A 19211-nucleotide genomic window follows, 5' to 3' on the forward strand; every position below is an offset into this window, starting at 1 on the left:
GCCTGACCTGCGGTGGCGCAGTGGATAAAGCGTCGACCTGGAAATGCTAAGGTCGCCGGTTCGAAACCCTGGGCTTGCCTGGTCAAGGCACATATGGGAGTTGATGCTTCCAGCTCCTCCCCCCTTCTCTCTCTCTCTCTGTCCTCTCTCTCTCTCTTTCTCTGTCTCTCCTTCTCCTCTCTAAAGTGAATAAATAAAAAAATTTAAAAAAAATTAAAAAAAAGAATTGGAATGTTGTAGTATAAAAACTGGTGCTTTATACTAAAACCAGCAATCAGTATTAAGTCGAAATTGTTAAAACCATGTTTCAAAATTGTACATATAAAAACAGAATGTAACATGTATAGCACAATAAATTAAAAAAAAACTTTCATTCTATCCCCCCAAAGCAATAGTTTGCCTTTTCCTTAAATACCTTATAATAGTAATCCACAGACAATCAGTCACTTATCTCATTCCACCAATCTCCCAAATTGAAGATTTCAACTGTGCTGCTACTTCAGAGGTTGGTTCTTTCCTGGACAATGAGATGAACCAGAAAGGTTCCCATTTCTTCAGCATCCTCAGTGCGTTAACTAACTTCCATTGTAAAAGGGAGAAGGCTGAATAATGTTCCTGTAAATCACTTCAAATGACTAATGTCCTTGGACGTTATGAATTCATACTAAGCAACATGTGTCTTTTGGGAACAATTTTTTGACAATGTTCAGCAAGCACACCCACTACTTAGACCAATTTCCCTTCAAGTAGAGTAATTTCACAGAAAAACACTATTGTGATAAGCAGCTTCTTTACATAAATGGTTTAAAACCCTAGAAGCCAGAATCACTCTCTCTCTAGAGAAACCAGTCATAACTCTAATTCTCAATTTTTACACAAAAACTTTCATTTAATGGAATTAACTACTTTATAGAGGAAATTACAGTGAAGATTGAATGAGGTGACACTGCTTTGTCCTCAATGTCAGCTCCCTAACTATAAGATTTACTCCTGTAGAATGCCTCAGAAAAATGGTCACATGGTATATATATTAAAACTGCCTTTACCAGAATAAACTTGAATGTTTTAATCATATTCACCTACAGTAGATCCATGGATGTTTCTCAACAAACTGAGCATGGAGATTCTTTTGCCAGTTAATATCAGAATTGTACATATCAACAAAGTCCATTTTTCATATAATTTCTATACTTTCCTGTGGTGGCACAGTGCATAAAGCATCGATCTGGAACGCTGAGGTCACTGGTTCCAAACCCCAGGCTTGCCTGGTAGAGGCACATATGGGAGTTGATGCTTCCTGCTCCTTCTCATTCTTTGTTCTCTCTCTCTCACCCCCCCAAAAAAAACCCAAATAAACAAAATAAAAAACAGTAGAGAAATAGAAACATAACTAGAAATAAAGTACACATCTCAAAAACACTGGTATCTTTACTTACTGCCTTTCTGGGTTTGTTTGTTTTTTGTTGTTTTGGGGTTTTTTTTTGTTTGTTTTTACAGAGATAGAGAGAGAGAGTCAGAGAGAGGGATAGATACGGACAGACAGACAGGAACGGAGAGAGATGAGAAGCATCAATCATCAGTTTTTCATTGCGACACCTTAGTTGTTCATTGATTGCTTTCTCATATGTGCCTTGACTGTGGGGCTACAGCAGACCGAGTAACCCCTTACTCGAGCCAACAACCTTGGTTCCAAGCTGGCGAACTTTGCTCAAACCAGATGAGCCCGCGCTTAAGCTGGCGACCTCGGGGTCTGGAACCTGGGTCCTCCACATCCCAGTCCGATGCTCTATCCACTGCGCCACCGCCTATCAGGCCCATTCTAGGTCTTAAACATACTAGGGTTAGAATTAAAACTGCGAAGTCTGAAGAGTAAAAAAATGTTAATTACTTTACTGGTTTAGAATGTGGAGCCCTGGTCAGTTGCCTCGGTGGAAGAGCATCAGCCCAGCATGTGGAAGTCCCAGGTTCAATTCCCAGCCAGGGCACACAGGATAAGTGCCCATCTGCTTATTCACCCTTCCCCCTCTCCTTTCTTTCTCTCTCTTCCCCTCCTGCAGCCAACGCTCCATTGGAGCAAGGTTGGCCTGGGTGCTGAGGATGGCTTCATGGCCTCCACCTCAGGAGCTAAAATGGCTCAGGTTGCAAGGGAGCAAGGGCCTCAGATGGGCAGAGCATCGCCCCCTGGTGAGCATGCTGGGTGGATCCTGCTCAGGTGCATGTGGGAATCTGTCTGCCTCCCTGCTTCTCACTTCAGAAAAAGAAAAAGGAAGTGAAATGGTAACCCACAAAATGGAAGAAATAATTTTCAAATCACATATCTGATAAGAGTTTAGCATCCACAATATATAAAGAATTCTTACAACTTAAAAAGACCAAAAAAACCACGCCCAATTAAAATTGGCAAAGGATTTGAACAGTTATTTCTTTTAAGAAGATAAAAGATACACAAAATGCCCACAAACATATGAAAATTCTGCTGCCATCATTAGCCTTCAGGTAAATGCAAATAAAAACCACAATGAGATAGATATCACTTCACATACACTAGGTTACTACAGTCAGAAAGACAAATAAGGATGTTGAGAAATTGAAACCCATGTAGTTGCTGGTGGGAATGTAAAATGGTGTAGCTGCTTTGGAAAATTTGGCAGTTCCTCAAAAAGTTAAACATACATGCCTGACCAGGCGGTGGCGCAGTGGATAGAGCATAGGACTGGGATGTGGAAGACCCAGGTTCGAGACCTGAGGTCGCCGGCTTGAGCACAGGCTCATCTGGTTTGAGCAGAAGTTCACCAGCTTGGACCCAAGGTCACTGGCTCAAGCAAGGGGTTACTCAGTCTGCTGAAGGCCCGTGGTCAAGGCACATGTGGGAGAACAATCAATGAACAACTAAGGTGTTGCAACGCGCAACGAAAAACTAATGATTGGTGCTTCTCATCTCTCCGTTTCTGTCTGTTTGTCCCTGTCTATCCCTCTCTCTAACTCTCTCTGTCTCTGTAAAAAAAAAAAAAAAAAAAAAAAAAAAAAAAAAGTTAAGCATACCCCCTCCCAGGATTTCACTCTTGGGTAAAAATTGCAGAAATGAATGTTCACACAAAAACTTATATACAAATATTCACAGCAGCATTAATCATAACAACAAAAAAGTAGAATATATCTAAAAGTGATCAACTGACAAATGGGTATACAAAATGTACCATAATCAATATAATGGAATATTATTTGGCAACGAGAAGGAATAAAGTAGTGATACATGCTACTACACAGAGAAACCTTGAAAACATTACCATAACTGAAAAAAGCCAGACATAAAAGGCCATAAAGTGTCTGACTCCATTTATGTGAACTGCTTAGAATAAGCAAATAAATAGAAAGTAGATAAGTGACATCCAGGAGACGGGGGAGTAAGGGGTCAGGAATGAAGAATGACTGCTAATAGCTATTAATAGCTATGGAGTTTCTTTTCTTTTCTGAAAATATTTTATTTATTCATTTTTAGAGAGGGAGGGAGGGGGAGAGATAGAGAGAGAAGGGGGAGGGCAGGAAGCATCAACTCTCACATGTGCCTTGACCAGGCAAGCCCGGAGTTTTGAACTAGCAACCTCAGTGTTCTCAGTCAGTGCTTTATCCACTGCGCCACCACAGGCCAGGCTGGAGTTTCTTTTTAGGGTGATGAAAATGTCTGGAATGAGTGGTGATGGTTGCACAACTTGTGAACATTAAAAAAATTTTTTTAAAGGGGGAATTTCATGGTGTAGGAATGATATCAGGATAAAATATTTGCCCAGATAAATAAATTTGTATAGAAATTGTTAAAACAGCTTGACCAGACTTGGTGCAGTGGATAGAGCATTGGACTGGGATGCGGAGGACCCAGGTTCAAAACCCTGAGTCGCCGGCTTGAGCATGGGTTCACCAGCTTGAGTGCAGGGTCTCTGGCTTGAGTGTGGAATCATAGACATGACCCCATGGTCGATGGCTTGAGGCCAAAGGTTGCTGGCTTGAAGCTCAAGGTAGCTGGCTTGAGCAAGGGGTCACTCGCTCTGCTGCAGCCCCCTGGTCAAGGCACATATGAGAAAGCAATCAATGAACAACTAAGGAGAGTAAGGAGCCACAATGAAGAATTGATGCTTCTCATCTCTCTCCCTTCCTGCCTGTCTGTCCCTATCTGTCCCTCTCTCTGTATCTCTATCTGTTTCTGTCATAAAAAAAGAAATTGTTAAAACATAAAAGAATATATTGTTAAAAAGATAATAGACAAATTGAAACTGGATTCTAAAAGAATCATTTTTACCCAAAAGAAGGATGGCCAGGAAAAATAAAAAACAAGAGGCAAAGGAAACACAGTAAAATGGCCAATGTGAATCCCACCATATTTGTCATATGTCATCTAATCACCGTTTCTATTGATGCAGAAAAAGCATTTGACAAAATTCAACATTTACTCAAGATAAAATATTCTTTTTAAAAAATTGATTGATTAAAAAAAATATTGATAGATTTTAGAGAGAGAGAAAGGGAAAGAGACAAACATCAATCTGTTCCTGTATGTGCCCCGACTAGGGATGAAACCCACAACCTTTCTGTATCAGGATGATGCTCTAACCAACTGAGCAATCCGACCAGACTCAAGATAAAATATTCTTAGCAAGCTAGGAATAAAGGGAAATTCCTCATTAGATAAAGGGCAACTAGAAAATCCTACAGCTAACAACATACTTAATAAAATACTGAGCACTTTCTCCCTAATATCAGAACAAGACAAAATGTCCAGTATCTTCTTTACTGTTTAACACTGTCTTGGAGGTTGTGGCTAGAACAATAAGGCAAAAATAAAAATGAAAAGCATAAATTTTGCAAATAATTAAGTAAAACTCCCACTATTTGCAGATTATAATTATATCAAAAATCCCTAGAAATGAAAAAGATAACAAAACTAATAATTTGAATTTAGTAAAGTCACAGAATACAAGAATACACACAAAAGATTGTAGTTTATAAAGAAATAGTAAAAATCAGAAAAATATTAATTTAAAAAGCAATTCCATTCATAATATTTTCAAAACATAAAACATTCAGGAATAAGTTTACCAAAAGATGTATCTCCACATACATGCAAAAGAAGATGTGCTAAAACCTCCACACAATAAAACTATGCTGAGAAATTAAAGAAAATATAAATTAATGGGGAGCTATGCTACGTTCCTGGGTTGCAAGATTCCATATTGTTATATTATTTCTCCCCAAATTGATCTATAGAGTTTATACAATCCCTATTAAAATTCCACCAGACTATTTATTTTTTGGATAAATTGTCCACCTGATTCAAAGATTTATATGGAAATGCAAAGGACCTAGAACATCCAAAGAAGTCTTGATAAAGCAAAATAATGAGCCCTGGCCAGTGGCTCAGTGGATACAGTGTCCTCTGGGAACACCACCGCTGGGTCAAGTCCAGCATCACTGATCCCAAGGTCACCGGCTGAAGATCGACCCAGCTGTATTCTTAGCTCACCAGCCTGATCTCCAAGGGCCCAGCTCAATCCCCGGGGCGCTGGCTCAAACTCCAGTAAGGACATATGTGAGAAGCAATCAATGGCACAACTAAGTGGAACAAGTTTATGCTTCTCTCTCTCTTTACCTTTCTCTCTCTCAAAAAAAAAAAGGTAGAAAGAGTTTTCCTAACCTCAAGACATACTATAAAGTTATGATAATGCACAAACAGATCAATGCAATAGGTATACAGCCAGAAACAGATTCACATTTATTTATTTGTTTTACTGTTGGCAGAAGTGCTATATGTTTTTCTGGTTTTTTTATTGTTGACAAAGGTGCCAAAATAATCTGGTGGGAGAAGGAAATAAAACAGAGCTTGAACAATGGACATTGGGATGTTCATATGGAGGGGGAAAACAATTTTCATCCTCTACATCACATTCATAAAAATTAATTCAAAATCAACTATATACCTGAACAAAAACCCTGAACAAAAAACTTGTTAATGTAAGAAACTTCCAAACCTGGAAAAAATTTCTGAGTTTATTTGAGCCAAACTGTCAACAAGTGCCACGAAGCAAAGTCTTAACAAATTGAGAAAATGCCCCAGAAAATGGTGGGTTTACCATTTATTTTATACACTAGAATCAAAGGGAAAGATGTAAGGGGGTTACATAAAATTGATTGGTGATAGATTAGGTAAATTAGGGAGGTGGGAGAAAGCAAAGCAGGGAAATCTCTGGGAATGGATAAAAAGCAAAAATATGCCTGAGCAGGCAGTGGCGCAGCAGATACAGCGCTGGCCTGGAACGCTAAGGACCCAAGTTCGAAATCCAGAGGTTGCTGGCTTGAGCACCGGCTCACCAGCTTGAGCACAGTGTTGCTGTCTTGAGCATGGGATCAAAGACATGACCTTATGGTCGCTGGCTTAAGTCCAAAGATTACTGGTTTAAAGCCAAAGGTGGCTGGCTTGAGCAAAGGGTCACTGGCTTGGTTGGAGCCCCCTGGTCAAGGCACATACGAGAAAGCAATCAATGAACAACTAAGGTGCCACAACTATGAGTTGATGCTTCTCATCTCTCTCCCTTCCTGTCTGTCCCTCACTCTCTCTCTCTTAAAAAAAAAAAAAAAAAGAACTGAATATTCTAAACCAAAATACACTGTGAAGAACTCTATTCTAAAGGAATGAATCCAGGAACAGCATGCTTGAGCTGAAGAAACTTCAGCTGCAAAGATCTTTATTAATCCTTGATCATTCCTGTTAGGAGTCATAGCACGCACACATAGGAATTCATTATCATTTATGCCAGCGATTTTCAATCGGTGTGGTGTGCCACAAGAATTTTTAAAACACGCAATACCTGTCTATTGCATCTGACATCTTTTCCCTTAAGATTGTCAAATAAAAACAAACAAAAAAATGACAAAAGCCAACACAATAACAGCCGTCCAGTGTAAATGAATCAAAATTACACCTATTTTTTTGTCAGATTGGCAAAAAATGTATTTTTCAGTACGCCACAGGATTTTTTAAAACTTTTATTTATTCATTTTAGAGGGGGGGAGGGAGAGAGAGAGAGAGAGAGAGAGAGAGAGAGAGAGAGAGAGAGAATGGGAAGAGCAGGAAGCATCAACTCTCATATGTGCCTTGACCAGGCAAGCCCAGGGTTTTGAATCAGCGAGCCCAGCGTTACAGGTTGACGCTCTATCCACTGTGCCACCACAGGTCAGGCCGCCACAGGATCTTAGTAATTAGTTTATACGTGCCATGAGATGAAAACAGTTGAAAATTGCTGATTAATGTCCTTAATGAAGAGGGAATTTTATAAAGTACACAATACTTGAGATAATAGCTCTTTAGCATAGTAATATATCATTATTAGGAAAACCTTTTATCTAAGAACCTCAAAGCATTTTATTATCCAAAATCAATAAACTAAGGAGATTTTTATAGATATCTAAAGCAGAACATAAGATCAAGAATAATAAACTGGATTCTCAGTTCCTTCCTTTAATTATTTCAATCAATCCCCTGAATTAAATAAATCTCATTAACACCATTATACCCTTTTTCTTCAATTCTGGCAGAGAAGATAGTTATTTAACAAAGAGGCTGAATGGTGTAATGATTAAGGGAACTGCTTCTGCAGCCCGGTAGTCTGGGTTCAAGTCTTTGATACAGGGTCTGCTGTTGTAATTGTGTTCCTGATGACTCAGAAACAAGTGCTAAGCTAGAAGATGGCTGCCACTGTGGCTGAACAGGAAAATGCTGCTGAATACATGCTAGCTGGTGCTATGCTAGGTTTCTCTGCAGGGGAAGTTTGCTGTCTAATGCCTGAAGCACTTGAGGCTGCTTTAAGGTTGTATTACATATTGTTGTTCCATTGCCACTGGTTGCAACTGTTCTTGCAAAGGAGGCGTAACCTAGACCATATTTATAATGGCTTTTGGAATAGCTGGTAAAGGCTGAGCTTGGTTAGGTGCCTGTGAATGAGGTACCAGTTGCTGGAAAACAGCACGCTGGCTACACAAAGAACGCTGTCGGTTAATGTGACCTTCTTGAATAGACACCTGATGGCTTGTTTGTCTATGAGATGAATAAATTATCTGCTGATGTTGAGGGAAAGCTGAGTGAGAAATCTGGCTTGGTGTTAGGTGTGCGTCGGAATCTGGTGCAGAGAAGTAACGGGGCTGGATCTGGGCCTGTGGGGAGGCCCGCTGAATGAAGGTGTTGAAACAGTCCTTGCATGGCCCTGAGATACAATGCTAGCTGACCAGGCTTTTAGCTGCTGGTGTCTAAAACTGACATCTGCTAAGATGGAGTTTCTGAATGCTGGACATTAAATAAAAGGTTCAGCAGAATGTGTCTGTATATGTAAGGTTGATGGTAAATATGTCTTTTGTTGAATAATTATTACCTTGGGATTATGTTAAAAAGACTTGTTGTTCAGATGTCTATGTTACATAAGGTGGTACTGAGTATAACTTCTGATCTGCAGAGTTTGTGATATGTACTTTCTTGGTATTAGAAAGGTTTACTATGTATACATACTGGGTTATAAAGGTTGCCTGTTCAGTTGTCTGGATGATGCAGTTGGTCCTGAATAAGAGGTATGCTCAAGAGGCAGTGCCTAGTAAACAGACTATTCCATAGGTTACACAGGGTAAGTTATTCGCATCCTATATGCTGGCTGGTCTGAAAAAGGTAAGAACTAGAGGTTGCACTGGATAAGCAGGCTGCCCTTGGGCTGGGGCTGAATAACAGGGCTATTCCAGTGGGTGGGACTGACTGAGAAACCTGCATGGATGAATCTGGCTGTGATCCCAGTGATTGGACAGTGTAAAGAGGATGCTTTGGCGCTGGTAGTGAATAAACAGGCTGTGCTGGAGTCTGGGTTGAGCAAACTGACTATGATGGGTAAGAAGCTTATTCTTAGAATGTATCACAAAGGGCAGCTGCTCAGGAGCCTTCAATGGGAAGGACTGAAGTTCTGTAGGTGGTCCTGGATAAGTGTGTTGAACAGAATAAAATGGCTGTTCCAGGGGCTGAATAACACTTTCAATGCCGCTCTTTAGCTGCCACTGACTGGCATGTGCTTCAGACTCTCAGAGAATACAACCCTGCTGAGCATTTTTCTGTGATGATGTCATAATCTTAGATTGTAAATTTAATGGCTGCTGCTGAATAGAGGCTTGGAAACAAGGCTTCTTCAAATGCATTATCTGACTTTGTGGCATTGAAGGACCTGGAGTTATAGACTCCTGACGTGTCCCACGGTATAGCTGGGATAATGAATTTATCTTTTGTGAAGGCTGATGGGCCCTTGAATGGCCCTCAATGGAACTAGAACAGAGCTATGCTACACCAGCAGCATTCCGTACACTGCTCACATACTGAGCAGCAGAATGATTTGACAAAGCTTGAGAATGATTAACCGGTAAGAAACTAGAAGTCTGATTGGCATCTGGTGATTTGGTTAATTTCTAGGACAAGGTTTAAGTTGAAGAGCAACTGTTGGATGCTGGGAAAGAACATGTGAAGCAGGCAATGTATGAGGAGAAACTGCAGTAAAGACTGGTTATGGAACTCCAATAACTGGCAAGTCTAAAGTCATAGGTTTGGATGAAGTTTGTCCATCTGTCCAAAGCTCAGCTGTAGTTCCTTGTGTTGGTGCAAGGAAAATTTAAATTATAAATGCATAGAATAAGCCCATTTAAATGAGATGGTCCCAAACCAAATGAGAGATGAAATAATGCTATATTCCAAAAATTTCATCAAGTTACTAAAAAAGTGCTGGGTATAGCTTTAATACTATAAAAATTCTAATACCATGAGTAAATGCTAGTTGCTAGTTGAATACACTAGGGGGCTGAGACCAGTCCCAGCAATATACTACTCATGGCTTCTCATTTATTCCAACTGACACATCACTCATTCAAAACCTGGCTGAGATTCAGAGTAACTGAATCTGACACCTTCACATACCACACAGTAAGAAGTTCCAAGAAAAGGCTCAAAAGGATTTCAAACTCCTAGCTAAAATGAACACAAAAGCTTTCTCAAAAGGAAAGGAGAAAGTTGGCTGAATAAATATAGGTTAGCTGCTGTAATTTCTAGAACTTGAACCACTATACTAATCAAGAGACCCCAATGGTGAAAGTGCTTCCTTATGTGGCTTCTACATATTAGGAGAAAAAGGCAGGCTACAAAATAGTATGTATGTGACGTTTGTGATTAACCACGCTATATAGGTACACATAGAGAAAGATAAATCTAGACTAAGGTTCTACCTCTAGATGTCTAGATGTAAAAAAATAAATGGTCTCTAGCTGGAGGAATAAGAGGTAATTTTTACTGTCTTCTTTATAACATTATGGGCTTTATTTTTAAATAGGTAAATAATACTTTTATAATAATTTTTTTTTTTTGTATTTTTCTGAAGCTGGAAACGAGGAGGCAGTCAGACAGACTCCCGCATGCGCCCTACTGGGATTCACCCGGCATGCCCACCAGGGGGTGATGCTCGGCCCATTCGGGGCATCACTCTGTTGCGACCAGAGCCACTCTAGCGCCTGGGGCAGAGGCCATGGAGCCATCCCCAGCGCCCGGGCCATCTTTTGCTCCAATGGAGCCTCGACTGTGGGAGGGGAAGAGAGAGACAGAGAGGAAGGAGAGGGGGAGGGGTAGAAAAGCAGATGGGCACCTCTCCTGTGTGCCCTGGCCGAGAATCGAACCTGGGACTTCCTCACGCCAGGCTGACGCTCTACCACTGAGCCAACCAGCCAGGGCCTGAAAACATTTTTTAAAATACACATACCTAACACTTAAGTGGCTGAACCCAAGTAAATTTAAACATCCACTCAACACACTTCGCATTATAGTCTGAGAGACAAATCAAAATGAGCTCAATACAAATATGTACCGTATCACCTACTAACACTAGCCAAATATCAGGCAGTGTTAACTGTATCAGATTAAATCTGCCCTTGGCAGATTTCAAATGCTCAGGCATTTGTCAAGTATGTGTATACGTTCCCGTACAAGACTATGAGTTCCTTGAGGGCAAGGAATATTCTATTTTATTTTATTATTAATCCCCCCAGATGGTGGTCATTAAATGTTTACTGATGAACTGTGACAAACTATATGTCAATTGCTTAAAAGAAACAGATGAACCAGCTGCTAACGAAATCATAAACAGAGAATGTCTAGGAGGCTCAGATCATTTCATTTCCAAAAGCAGAAGACACATGCAGGGGATGGTGACTTTGAGGAAAGAAAATGAAGTGATAGCAAAGCAGAGCACAACCAAGTGTCCAGGGCCCATAACCTAGGGAACCAGGATATAGTCTTGATGTATGAACTCTCACAAAGACTGTTTGCTTATTACCCGAAATGAATAATGCTCACTTTTGAGAGTCTAAAAGGCAAAAACACTTATTTCTCCTATAGAAACAAACAGGAATTTTAAAAAGTAAAAAATTCAGATGAAAGTGCTAAAAATTATAATTAAAAAATAAAAATAAGTCTTGTTTCCACGTTTAAAAAAAATTATAAAAAAGGCTATTAAAATACTATATTTAATCTGTAGAAGACATCCTTCCATATTCAAACCAGGCTTGAAAAGTCCAATAGAAAGAGCAAACCATCATTACCAGAGGACAGAGATTTAAGTCCTAAATAAATTTTTTATCCATATAGAGAGTTCAGTTTCTTTTCCTATTATACAAGCAGCATCTCAAGATTCTACTAACACAATGTTAGTTTCAGTACATCCTAAAGAAGAATGTTCTAGGTGACGGAAAGCAGAAACAGCTTTTAGCTTCAGCAACTTTTATATAAACTATGATAAATTTGTGAAAGACATCCCTGCGTGGCAGAAAATCTAGGCAGTGTTAGATGTGTTTAACTGAATACAGGGTCTCTAAAATACTGGGTCTTTATCTGTGAGCCCTTCTAGATAGTTCACGGGGACACCGGAGTTGTGAGACAACTGGGGGTACAAGGACATGTACAGACAAAACAGTGGACTGAACTTGAGCCAAAGGCAAAATGTGGGGCTGAGCTGGCTTTGGCTGTTTCTGCAACAGTTAAAAAAACTAAAGATAAAGCCTCTCATTTCCAGTAAATATATTGATTATATATTTTAAAATATGCCTGACCAGGCAGTAGCGCAGTAGATAGAGCACCAACCTGGGATGCTGAGGACCCAGGTTTAAAACCCTGAAAGGTCATCGGCTTGAGCGTGGGCTTGCCAGTTTGAGTGCAGGATCATCAGCATGATCCAATGGTCACTGGCTTGAGCACAAAGGTCAATGGCTTGAACCCAAGATCATTGGATTGAGCAAGGGGTCACTGGCTCTTCTGGAACTGCCTGGTCAAGGCACCAACGAGAAGCAACCAATGAACAACTAAAGTGATACAAGTATGAGTTGATGCATCTTGTCTCTCTCTCTCTCTCCCTGTATCTCTTTCTCTCAAGAAAAAATAATAAATTAAAAAAATAACAGTTCATCTCACCCCTGAAATCTGTTGGTAATGTCCTACTAGCTGCTGGGATGGATAAATTTTCCCTGGAACATTTATTTCCGCTTGTGGGATGTTAGAAACCATTTGAGAAGTCATTGTCTGGTCTGAAGAATAGGCTGTACTGGGTTGACTGGTATCTGAGTGTATAACTGATCCAATTCCTGCTTCGGACAAATTGTCACCTACGACAAAGAATATAAGCAACAGGTAAACGTGAAAACTTGAAGCACCAGGTCCAAATCCATAGGAAATGGTAAGTGTTTCTTTAAAAATTTTTTATGCTGACAACTTGAGACATCTTCAAATAAAATATGTACATTGCAGAATTAATCAAAAACTATCATGTAAAGTCTCTATGCTGACACTACAGTATGACTACATTTTTCTTAATAAAGCAAAAGCTAATTCCAAAGAATCACATAAAAATCAATTCCATTTGCTGACCTTTTCACATATATCCCTAATCAATCTACATTTGTCATTAGGATTTCAGTAAGATCTAAATATTATATTCATCTCATTCTCTGAAAATTTGACTAGAGAATAATAGTTTTTATATAGCAATTAGTTATTACTGTGAGAATACTGTGCCCTTCTAGAGAGAGCATGAATTACAATTGAAAAATTAAGAGAAACTGTGTTAATTTTATACTTGAGTTCAAAATAAAAAGGGTCTTCAAGTTTAGAAAATTATCTCTTGAAAAATAAGTCATATCTTCAGTTCCTAATTTTCTTTTATCAAATGATTTATTTTAGACTCTTAAAATGGTAAAATGATTATAATCCTTATGCCACTAGAACCTTGGACAAGTCACTTATCAGAATAGTTTCTTAATTTTAAAATAAAACTAGCTGGCTTGTCTGTTTCAGGGCTTTTGTAAAAGGATTGATAAAATGACAGATAATGGAATGCTTCGAAAAAATACAAAAGCAGTATTTAAAGATAAGGGGATATAATGACATATTTGTTTGCTTTTATAAATTATAACTGTTACCTGTAACAGAGGAGCAGCGCTGCTGTGGTTTTCTTTGTAGAAGCTGTTGTCTAACTTGTTGATCTGCTTCAGTTTCTTCACATTCAGTGGTGGTGTGCTGAGCAGGAGCGGGGGGCAAAGTTGTATTCTGGGGCTGAGGAAGGACATTCCCCACAGACTTGCACTGTGAATCCTTGCGTTCTTCCAAACAGCCAGCTGGCTTCTTCTCTCTCGTCTTCTTTATCAGGGTCACTCGGTCTCTAATGGACTTAGCAACAGCTTTGGAATCACTTTCATGGAAGAATCCTGACTTGACCTACAAACAAAACATAAGCAAACTACATCATTAATATGTAAGATTTTAACCATTTTTTTTAAACTAGTGAAGTTATTTTGCACCCCAAAATTCCAAATGCCATTAAGTAACAGTTAGCTTCTATGTTATTTCTTAACCAGACATACATAAATGTCAGAGCATTTAATCAGCATAAGAAAAACCATACTGCCCTGGCCAGTTGGCTCAGCGGTAGAGTATCAACCTATTGTGTCAATGCCCCGGGTTTGATTCCCAGTCAGGGCACACAGAAGAGGCAACCATCTGCTTCTCCCCACCCCTATCCCTGCTCTTTCTCTCTCTTCCCCTCCTGCAGCCATGGTTTGACCACTTCGGCCTCGGATGCTGAGGATTGCTCCAAGGAGCCTCAGCCTCAGGTGCTAAAAACAGCTTGGTTGTGAGAGGCCCCAGATGGACAGAGCATCAGCCCCAAATGGGGGATGCTGGGTAGATCCCGGTGGAGCACATGCAGGAATCTGTCTCTGTATCTCCCCTCTTCTCACTTTATAAAAGAGAAAAGAAGAGAAAAGAAAAACAATACTATCACTAAGCATTCTTAAAATAATTCTGGCCTTAAAGAAAACAAGCAAATAACTTAATGTTTTAGTATATATGGTCTTATTACAGGTCATTTATAACTGCAATTAAGTTTTGTGAAAGACTAAAAAGGTTTCCTCATTCATCAACATTAAGTGTCTACAATGGGCTCCAGAGACATATAGGTGACTAAGTTGGCCCTTTGTTCCCTATGAACATACAATCTGGTGGTGAAGGATGGGTATAAACTTAAATTAATATGAAATAGGAGGTAGAAACGAGCTGCTGCAAAAGCCCTAAAGGAACAAATGCCTCTCTGGAGGAAGGAGAACCAGTGTCACTGGGAGGGTAAACTGTGACCTGGATTACAACCAAAAAGAGGAACTTGCAGGCTATTGAGTGTAGATAAGTTCAGAGATCAACACTGTAGGCAGAGGGAAGTATGTTAACAGCAAAGTGCTACAGCTTACTAGGTGTTAAAGGAGTGAGAGGAGAAATTAAAGGACTGTTGTCTGAGAGAAACAGGGCCCAGTAACATAAAAGACTTGAGGAGGTGCCATGACGTATCATTCTCAGTCCTACAATCTGCTTCTTAAAGCGTGTATTGGGGGTCTGCTGACTTGAGGAAATTTCATGGTAGTTGAGTGATTAAAATGTTAGATAGAGTCCATATATCTAGTTCACTCTCTTCAAAAGCTCCAAAAATACCCTATAGTAATGGATTTTTAAATTACAAATAGACAATGACAGGGAAAATAAGAGAAAGACAAGAGCAACAATATTTTTGACTCTTAAATATGGAAAACCAATAGTTAAGTAGTAACTGACCTAGCAGACCTGAAAAAGGTGAACTAGGGAAAGCTGAAAATCATTCCCCTTTATGCTGGATAATATTCATAAGGCATAGGGAGTGGTAGTACCAGGGACTTCCCAAACTGGGGAAAGTCAAAAGAGATGACTAAAGTAAGGAAGTCTAAGTGAAAGGGGTTTTGAGAAGCCCCTTAATTTGGGTTCCTGTGTCGACCTTCCATTCCACACCTTTCAGTGATTTCTTCCTTCTACAAGAGAAGTCTAAACTTTAGTTCTCTGGAGATTATAAAAAAGAGGATCTCTGGATTATAGAACACCAGGCACAGTTGAGGATATGGCTACCAAGTGAAAACAAGAAAATTAAATGACCATATGCATGCTGAACGCCATATGCAGAAAATTCCAGCCCTCTTCCCCACTTGGCTATAAAAATACCAGTAACTAAAATAAACCCTTACCCTCCAAAAAGAAAATTGAAAAATGCCTCTCTAAAGAATCTGACCAATATACAAGAAACAAGACCTATAAATAGAGATGTCGTAGATTCCCCAATTAATGGCCCATCCTGATATCCTAAAGCAATCATATGGTCTGATCAGCTTGTTAGTCCCTGTGGTAGGCAAAATTATGGCCCCTGAAAGATGTCTCATCCTAATCCTCAAACTTATGACATAATGAGATATCACTATGCCATGCATAGTTGACATTAAGGTAGGAAAATTATCTGGGTGAGCCTTTTACCAGCTGGTGACACTTGAAGGATGTAACCAGCTATTGTTGACTTTGAAGGTGAAGTGGGGGCATGTGAAAGGACTTGTAAAGCCAGAAGCCAGGGCCAGAGCCACTATCAGAGCAGCCACCTGGCCCATGCAGGTTCGCATTGGATTCGGACAGTCGGTAAAGAAACAATGGAGCCAAGAACTGATGGGCTGTCATCTTTAATTCTAGCTTGCACCCGGCGGGCAAGTAAAAACACACACTGGGCTCCAAAACCCACTCACATTCAGTGCTCACAAAGCCACTGACTTATCCGAGTTTCCTAGAATCAAAGGTTTCTAGCTCACCAGCCTTGTTCTCCTCAGTTCCCCATCTCCTTCCTTATCTCAGATACAAACTGCACTAACTGGCAACTCAGCACTCCGCCATCTTGGCTCCGTCTCCTGGCCACATGGCCTCTTTCTGCTCTCTGCTCTGCTCCGTCTGCTCTCTCATGCTAATCATCCCAGGAACCAAGAGTACAAGCTCTCGTTCTGCCCCCATTTTTATAGTGTAGAAATCCAAACCTTTAATCCAATATACAAAATAGGGAAGTCTCTAATACAAAGTCAGTTCTCTGAGGCATGATGGGATTGTACCACCCCACATCAAGATGGGTGGGAAAGGCTTAATCCCAAAACCAAGCCCCAGGCTACAAGGATCCTGCCTGCTTTTAACCCACCCCTACACACATTAATATCACCTGGGCTATGCCTCACATGGGCAGCGCCATCTTTAACAAAGTGAGCATAATACATTTTATCTGCCCAACAGGACTGAAGAAGAACCTTCTAAAAGATGAAAGTGACCCTGGCTAATAACCAGCAAGAAAATGGGGACCTTAATCTTACAGCTGTGCATCAAATTACATTCCACCAACAACCTGGAGGAGCCCCAAAGCAGGTTCTCCCCCAGAGCCTCCAGATAAGAGAGTAGGCCACTAACACTTTGACTTCAGCCTCTGAAGCTCCAAGGAGAGAATCCAGTGAAGCCCAGAAGGACTTCTGACAAAACTGAGATAAGAAATGTCATTTTAAGCCACTAAGTTTCTGGTAGTTTGTCACACAGCAATAGAAAACTAATACAGTCTCCTACTATTAATCAGAAATATGAGAAAAACCTCTAAAAAGAAGATGGAGCACAAAACTAATGAAGAAAAACAAAACAAAAATACCCCAACAACTTAAGAGAAAAGAGACTATACGCGGAGAAAAAAATGTCAAAAACACTCCCTTTACTAATGTTACAGAAAGATGCGGTAATATTACATCCACAATACAAAGAACAAGATTTGTATTCTAAAAAAGAACCAGACCACATAATAAAAGAACTCTTGATATTAAAAATATGAGAGCAAAAATTAAAAACTCAATGGAAGGGTTTAGAAGATAAAGTTGATAATATCTGCCCAAAAGGAGAATGAAAAGACAGAAAGATGGAAAATAGAAAAGATAAAAAAAAAAAAAATTGGAGAAACAGTTCAAGAGATCCAACATCCAAATAATAGCAGTTCCAAAAAGAGAAAATAGAAGAAAGTACTTTAAGAAATCTCCCAGAAACTAAAGTATGTAAGTTGATTGGAAGGGTCCACTGAGTTTACAACACTGTAAATGAAAACAGACTCAAATCGAGACACATCACTGTGAAATTTTACAATCCTAGCCTAGTCTGTGGTGTCGCAGTGGATAAAGCATTGACCTGGCACACTGAGGTTGCCGGTTCGAAACTCTGGGCTTGCTTGGTCAAGGCACATATGGGAATGGATGCTTCCTGCTCCTTCCCCCTTCTCGCTCTCTCACTTCCTTTCTCTTTCTCTCTCTCTCTCTCTCCTCTGTCTCTAAAAAATTTTTTTTTACAATACTGAGAAGAGAGTACAAGCTTCCAGAGAGGAAAAAAAATGGATCACATGCAAAGGATCTAGAAAACAGAACAACTTTGTACTTTTCAATAGCAATACTGAGAGCTAGAAAAGCATGGAGCTATGACTATTTGTTTTTAAACTGCCAACCTAAAATGCTTTAGCTAGCCAAATAATCAGTTAAATATGAAGATAGAATAAAGATAATATATATGCAAGTCTCAAAGAATTTATCTTCCATCTACCCTTTCTTAAAAGAAATTAACAGAGAAAGTATTGCCCTAAAACAAAAGATTAAACCAAGAAAGAGGAAGATAATTGAATTTAGGAAACATGATGTCCAATACAGGAGAGAGGCAAAGAAGTCTATGAAGACAGTAAAGGAAATAATCAGCATGATAGCTGTACACCAGCTGTCCATGGCAACCATTCCACATTAAAACAGTGACTAGAACGACAGATGGATTAAAGACTTTCATTTCCAAGATCCCCACTGTCATTGCCTCATCCTTTTTTAAAATATATTTTTCTTAAGTGAGAAGCGGGGAGGCAGAGAGACAGACTCCCGCATGCGCCCCACCGGTATCCACCCGGCATGCCCACCAGGGGCCGATGCTCTGCCCATCTGAGGCGTCGCTCTGTTGCAGCCAGAGCCGTTCTAGCGCCTGAGGCAGAGTCCATGGAGCAGTCCTCAGTACCTGGGCCAACTTTGCTCCACTGGAGCCTTGGCTGCCAGAAGGGAAGAGAGACAGAGAGAAAGGAGAGCGGGAAGGGTGGAGAAGCAGATGGGCGCTTCTCCTGTGTGCCCTGGCGGGAAATGTCCCATCCTTCTTTTTAACCTGAGGACAGAATGCCCAGGTGAGCCTGCCTCACAGTGTCTGTACTTGGCTAACCTTGATCACGTGCTGCCAAAGCTCCTGCAAGCCCTCCATTAAAGCACTGCAGCAGCCTGGACCGCGGAGGGACACGCATTCCGCCCCACAGAAGTTATCCGCTGTCATCTACTCTTGGCGGGCAGGGGGTCAGGGGTATTAGAAGTAGACAGAGGGGCCCACTCCTTATCAAACCGCACTGTTACCAGACAGCTCATTCCTGGTCCACACAATAGTCCTGCAGGTGCACTGACTGTGGGAGCCTCGTGTTTATTTCCCTGGACTCACACATGACCTCACCCACTGACTTCCCCAGCAGCAACGCTCCTGAAGCCTTTGGGAAGCTGAAGCCAGACTAGGACTGAGAAACTCTGTTCAGCTGCTTGTCTCCTGGTCTTCACCTAAGAGTAACTTCAGTAACCAGTAGGGTGTGTGCTTGCTACTCAGGTTTTCAAAACAAAACAACATATTACTTAGGTAAACTACAATGGCAGGCAGAGAAACAAATAACACAAAAGTCAGAACAGATATTGCCCGTGGCGAT

The 19211-nt window shown here is 40.4% G+C and overlaps 1 protein-coding gene across 1 annotated transcript in view; it reads right to left on the reverse strand.

Moving 5' to 3' along the window:
• The window catches only part of WNK3 (WNK lysine deficient protein kinase 3), a 176801-nt gene that overhangs the window by 79227 nt on the left and 78363 nt on the right, over positions 1-19211 (reverse strand). The window contains exons 8-9 of the mRNA XM_066249044.1: positions 13522-13816; positions 12518-12708 (exon numbers count right to left, since the gene is read on the reverse strand). Coding sequence (XP_066105141.1) covers positions 12518-12708; positions 13522-13816 — 486 coding nt within the window. The remainder of the gene's footprint in view (positions 1-12517; positions 12709-13521; positions 13817-19211) is intronic.

Source organism: Saccopteryx bilineata, chromosome X (assembly GCF_036850765.1).
Source record: "Saccopteryx bilineata isolate mSacBil1 chromosome X, mSacBil1_pri_phased_curated, whole genome shotgun sequence".
Taxonomy (NCBI): domain Eukaryota; kingdom Metazoa; phylum Chordata; class Mammalia; order Chiroptera; family Emballonuridae; genus Saccopteryx; species Saccopteryx bilineata.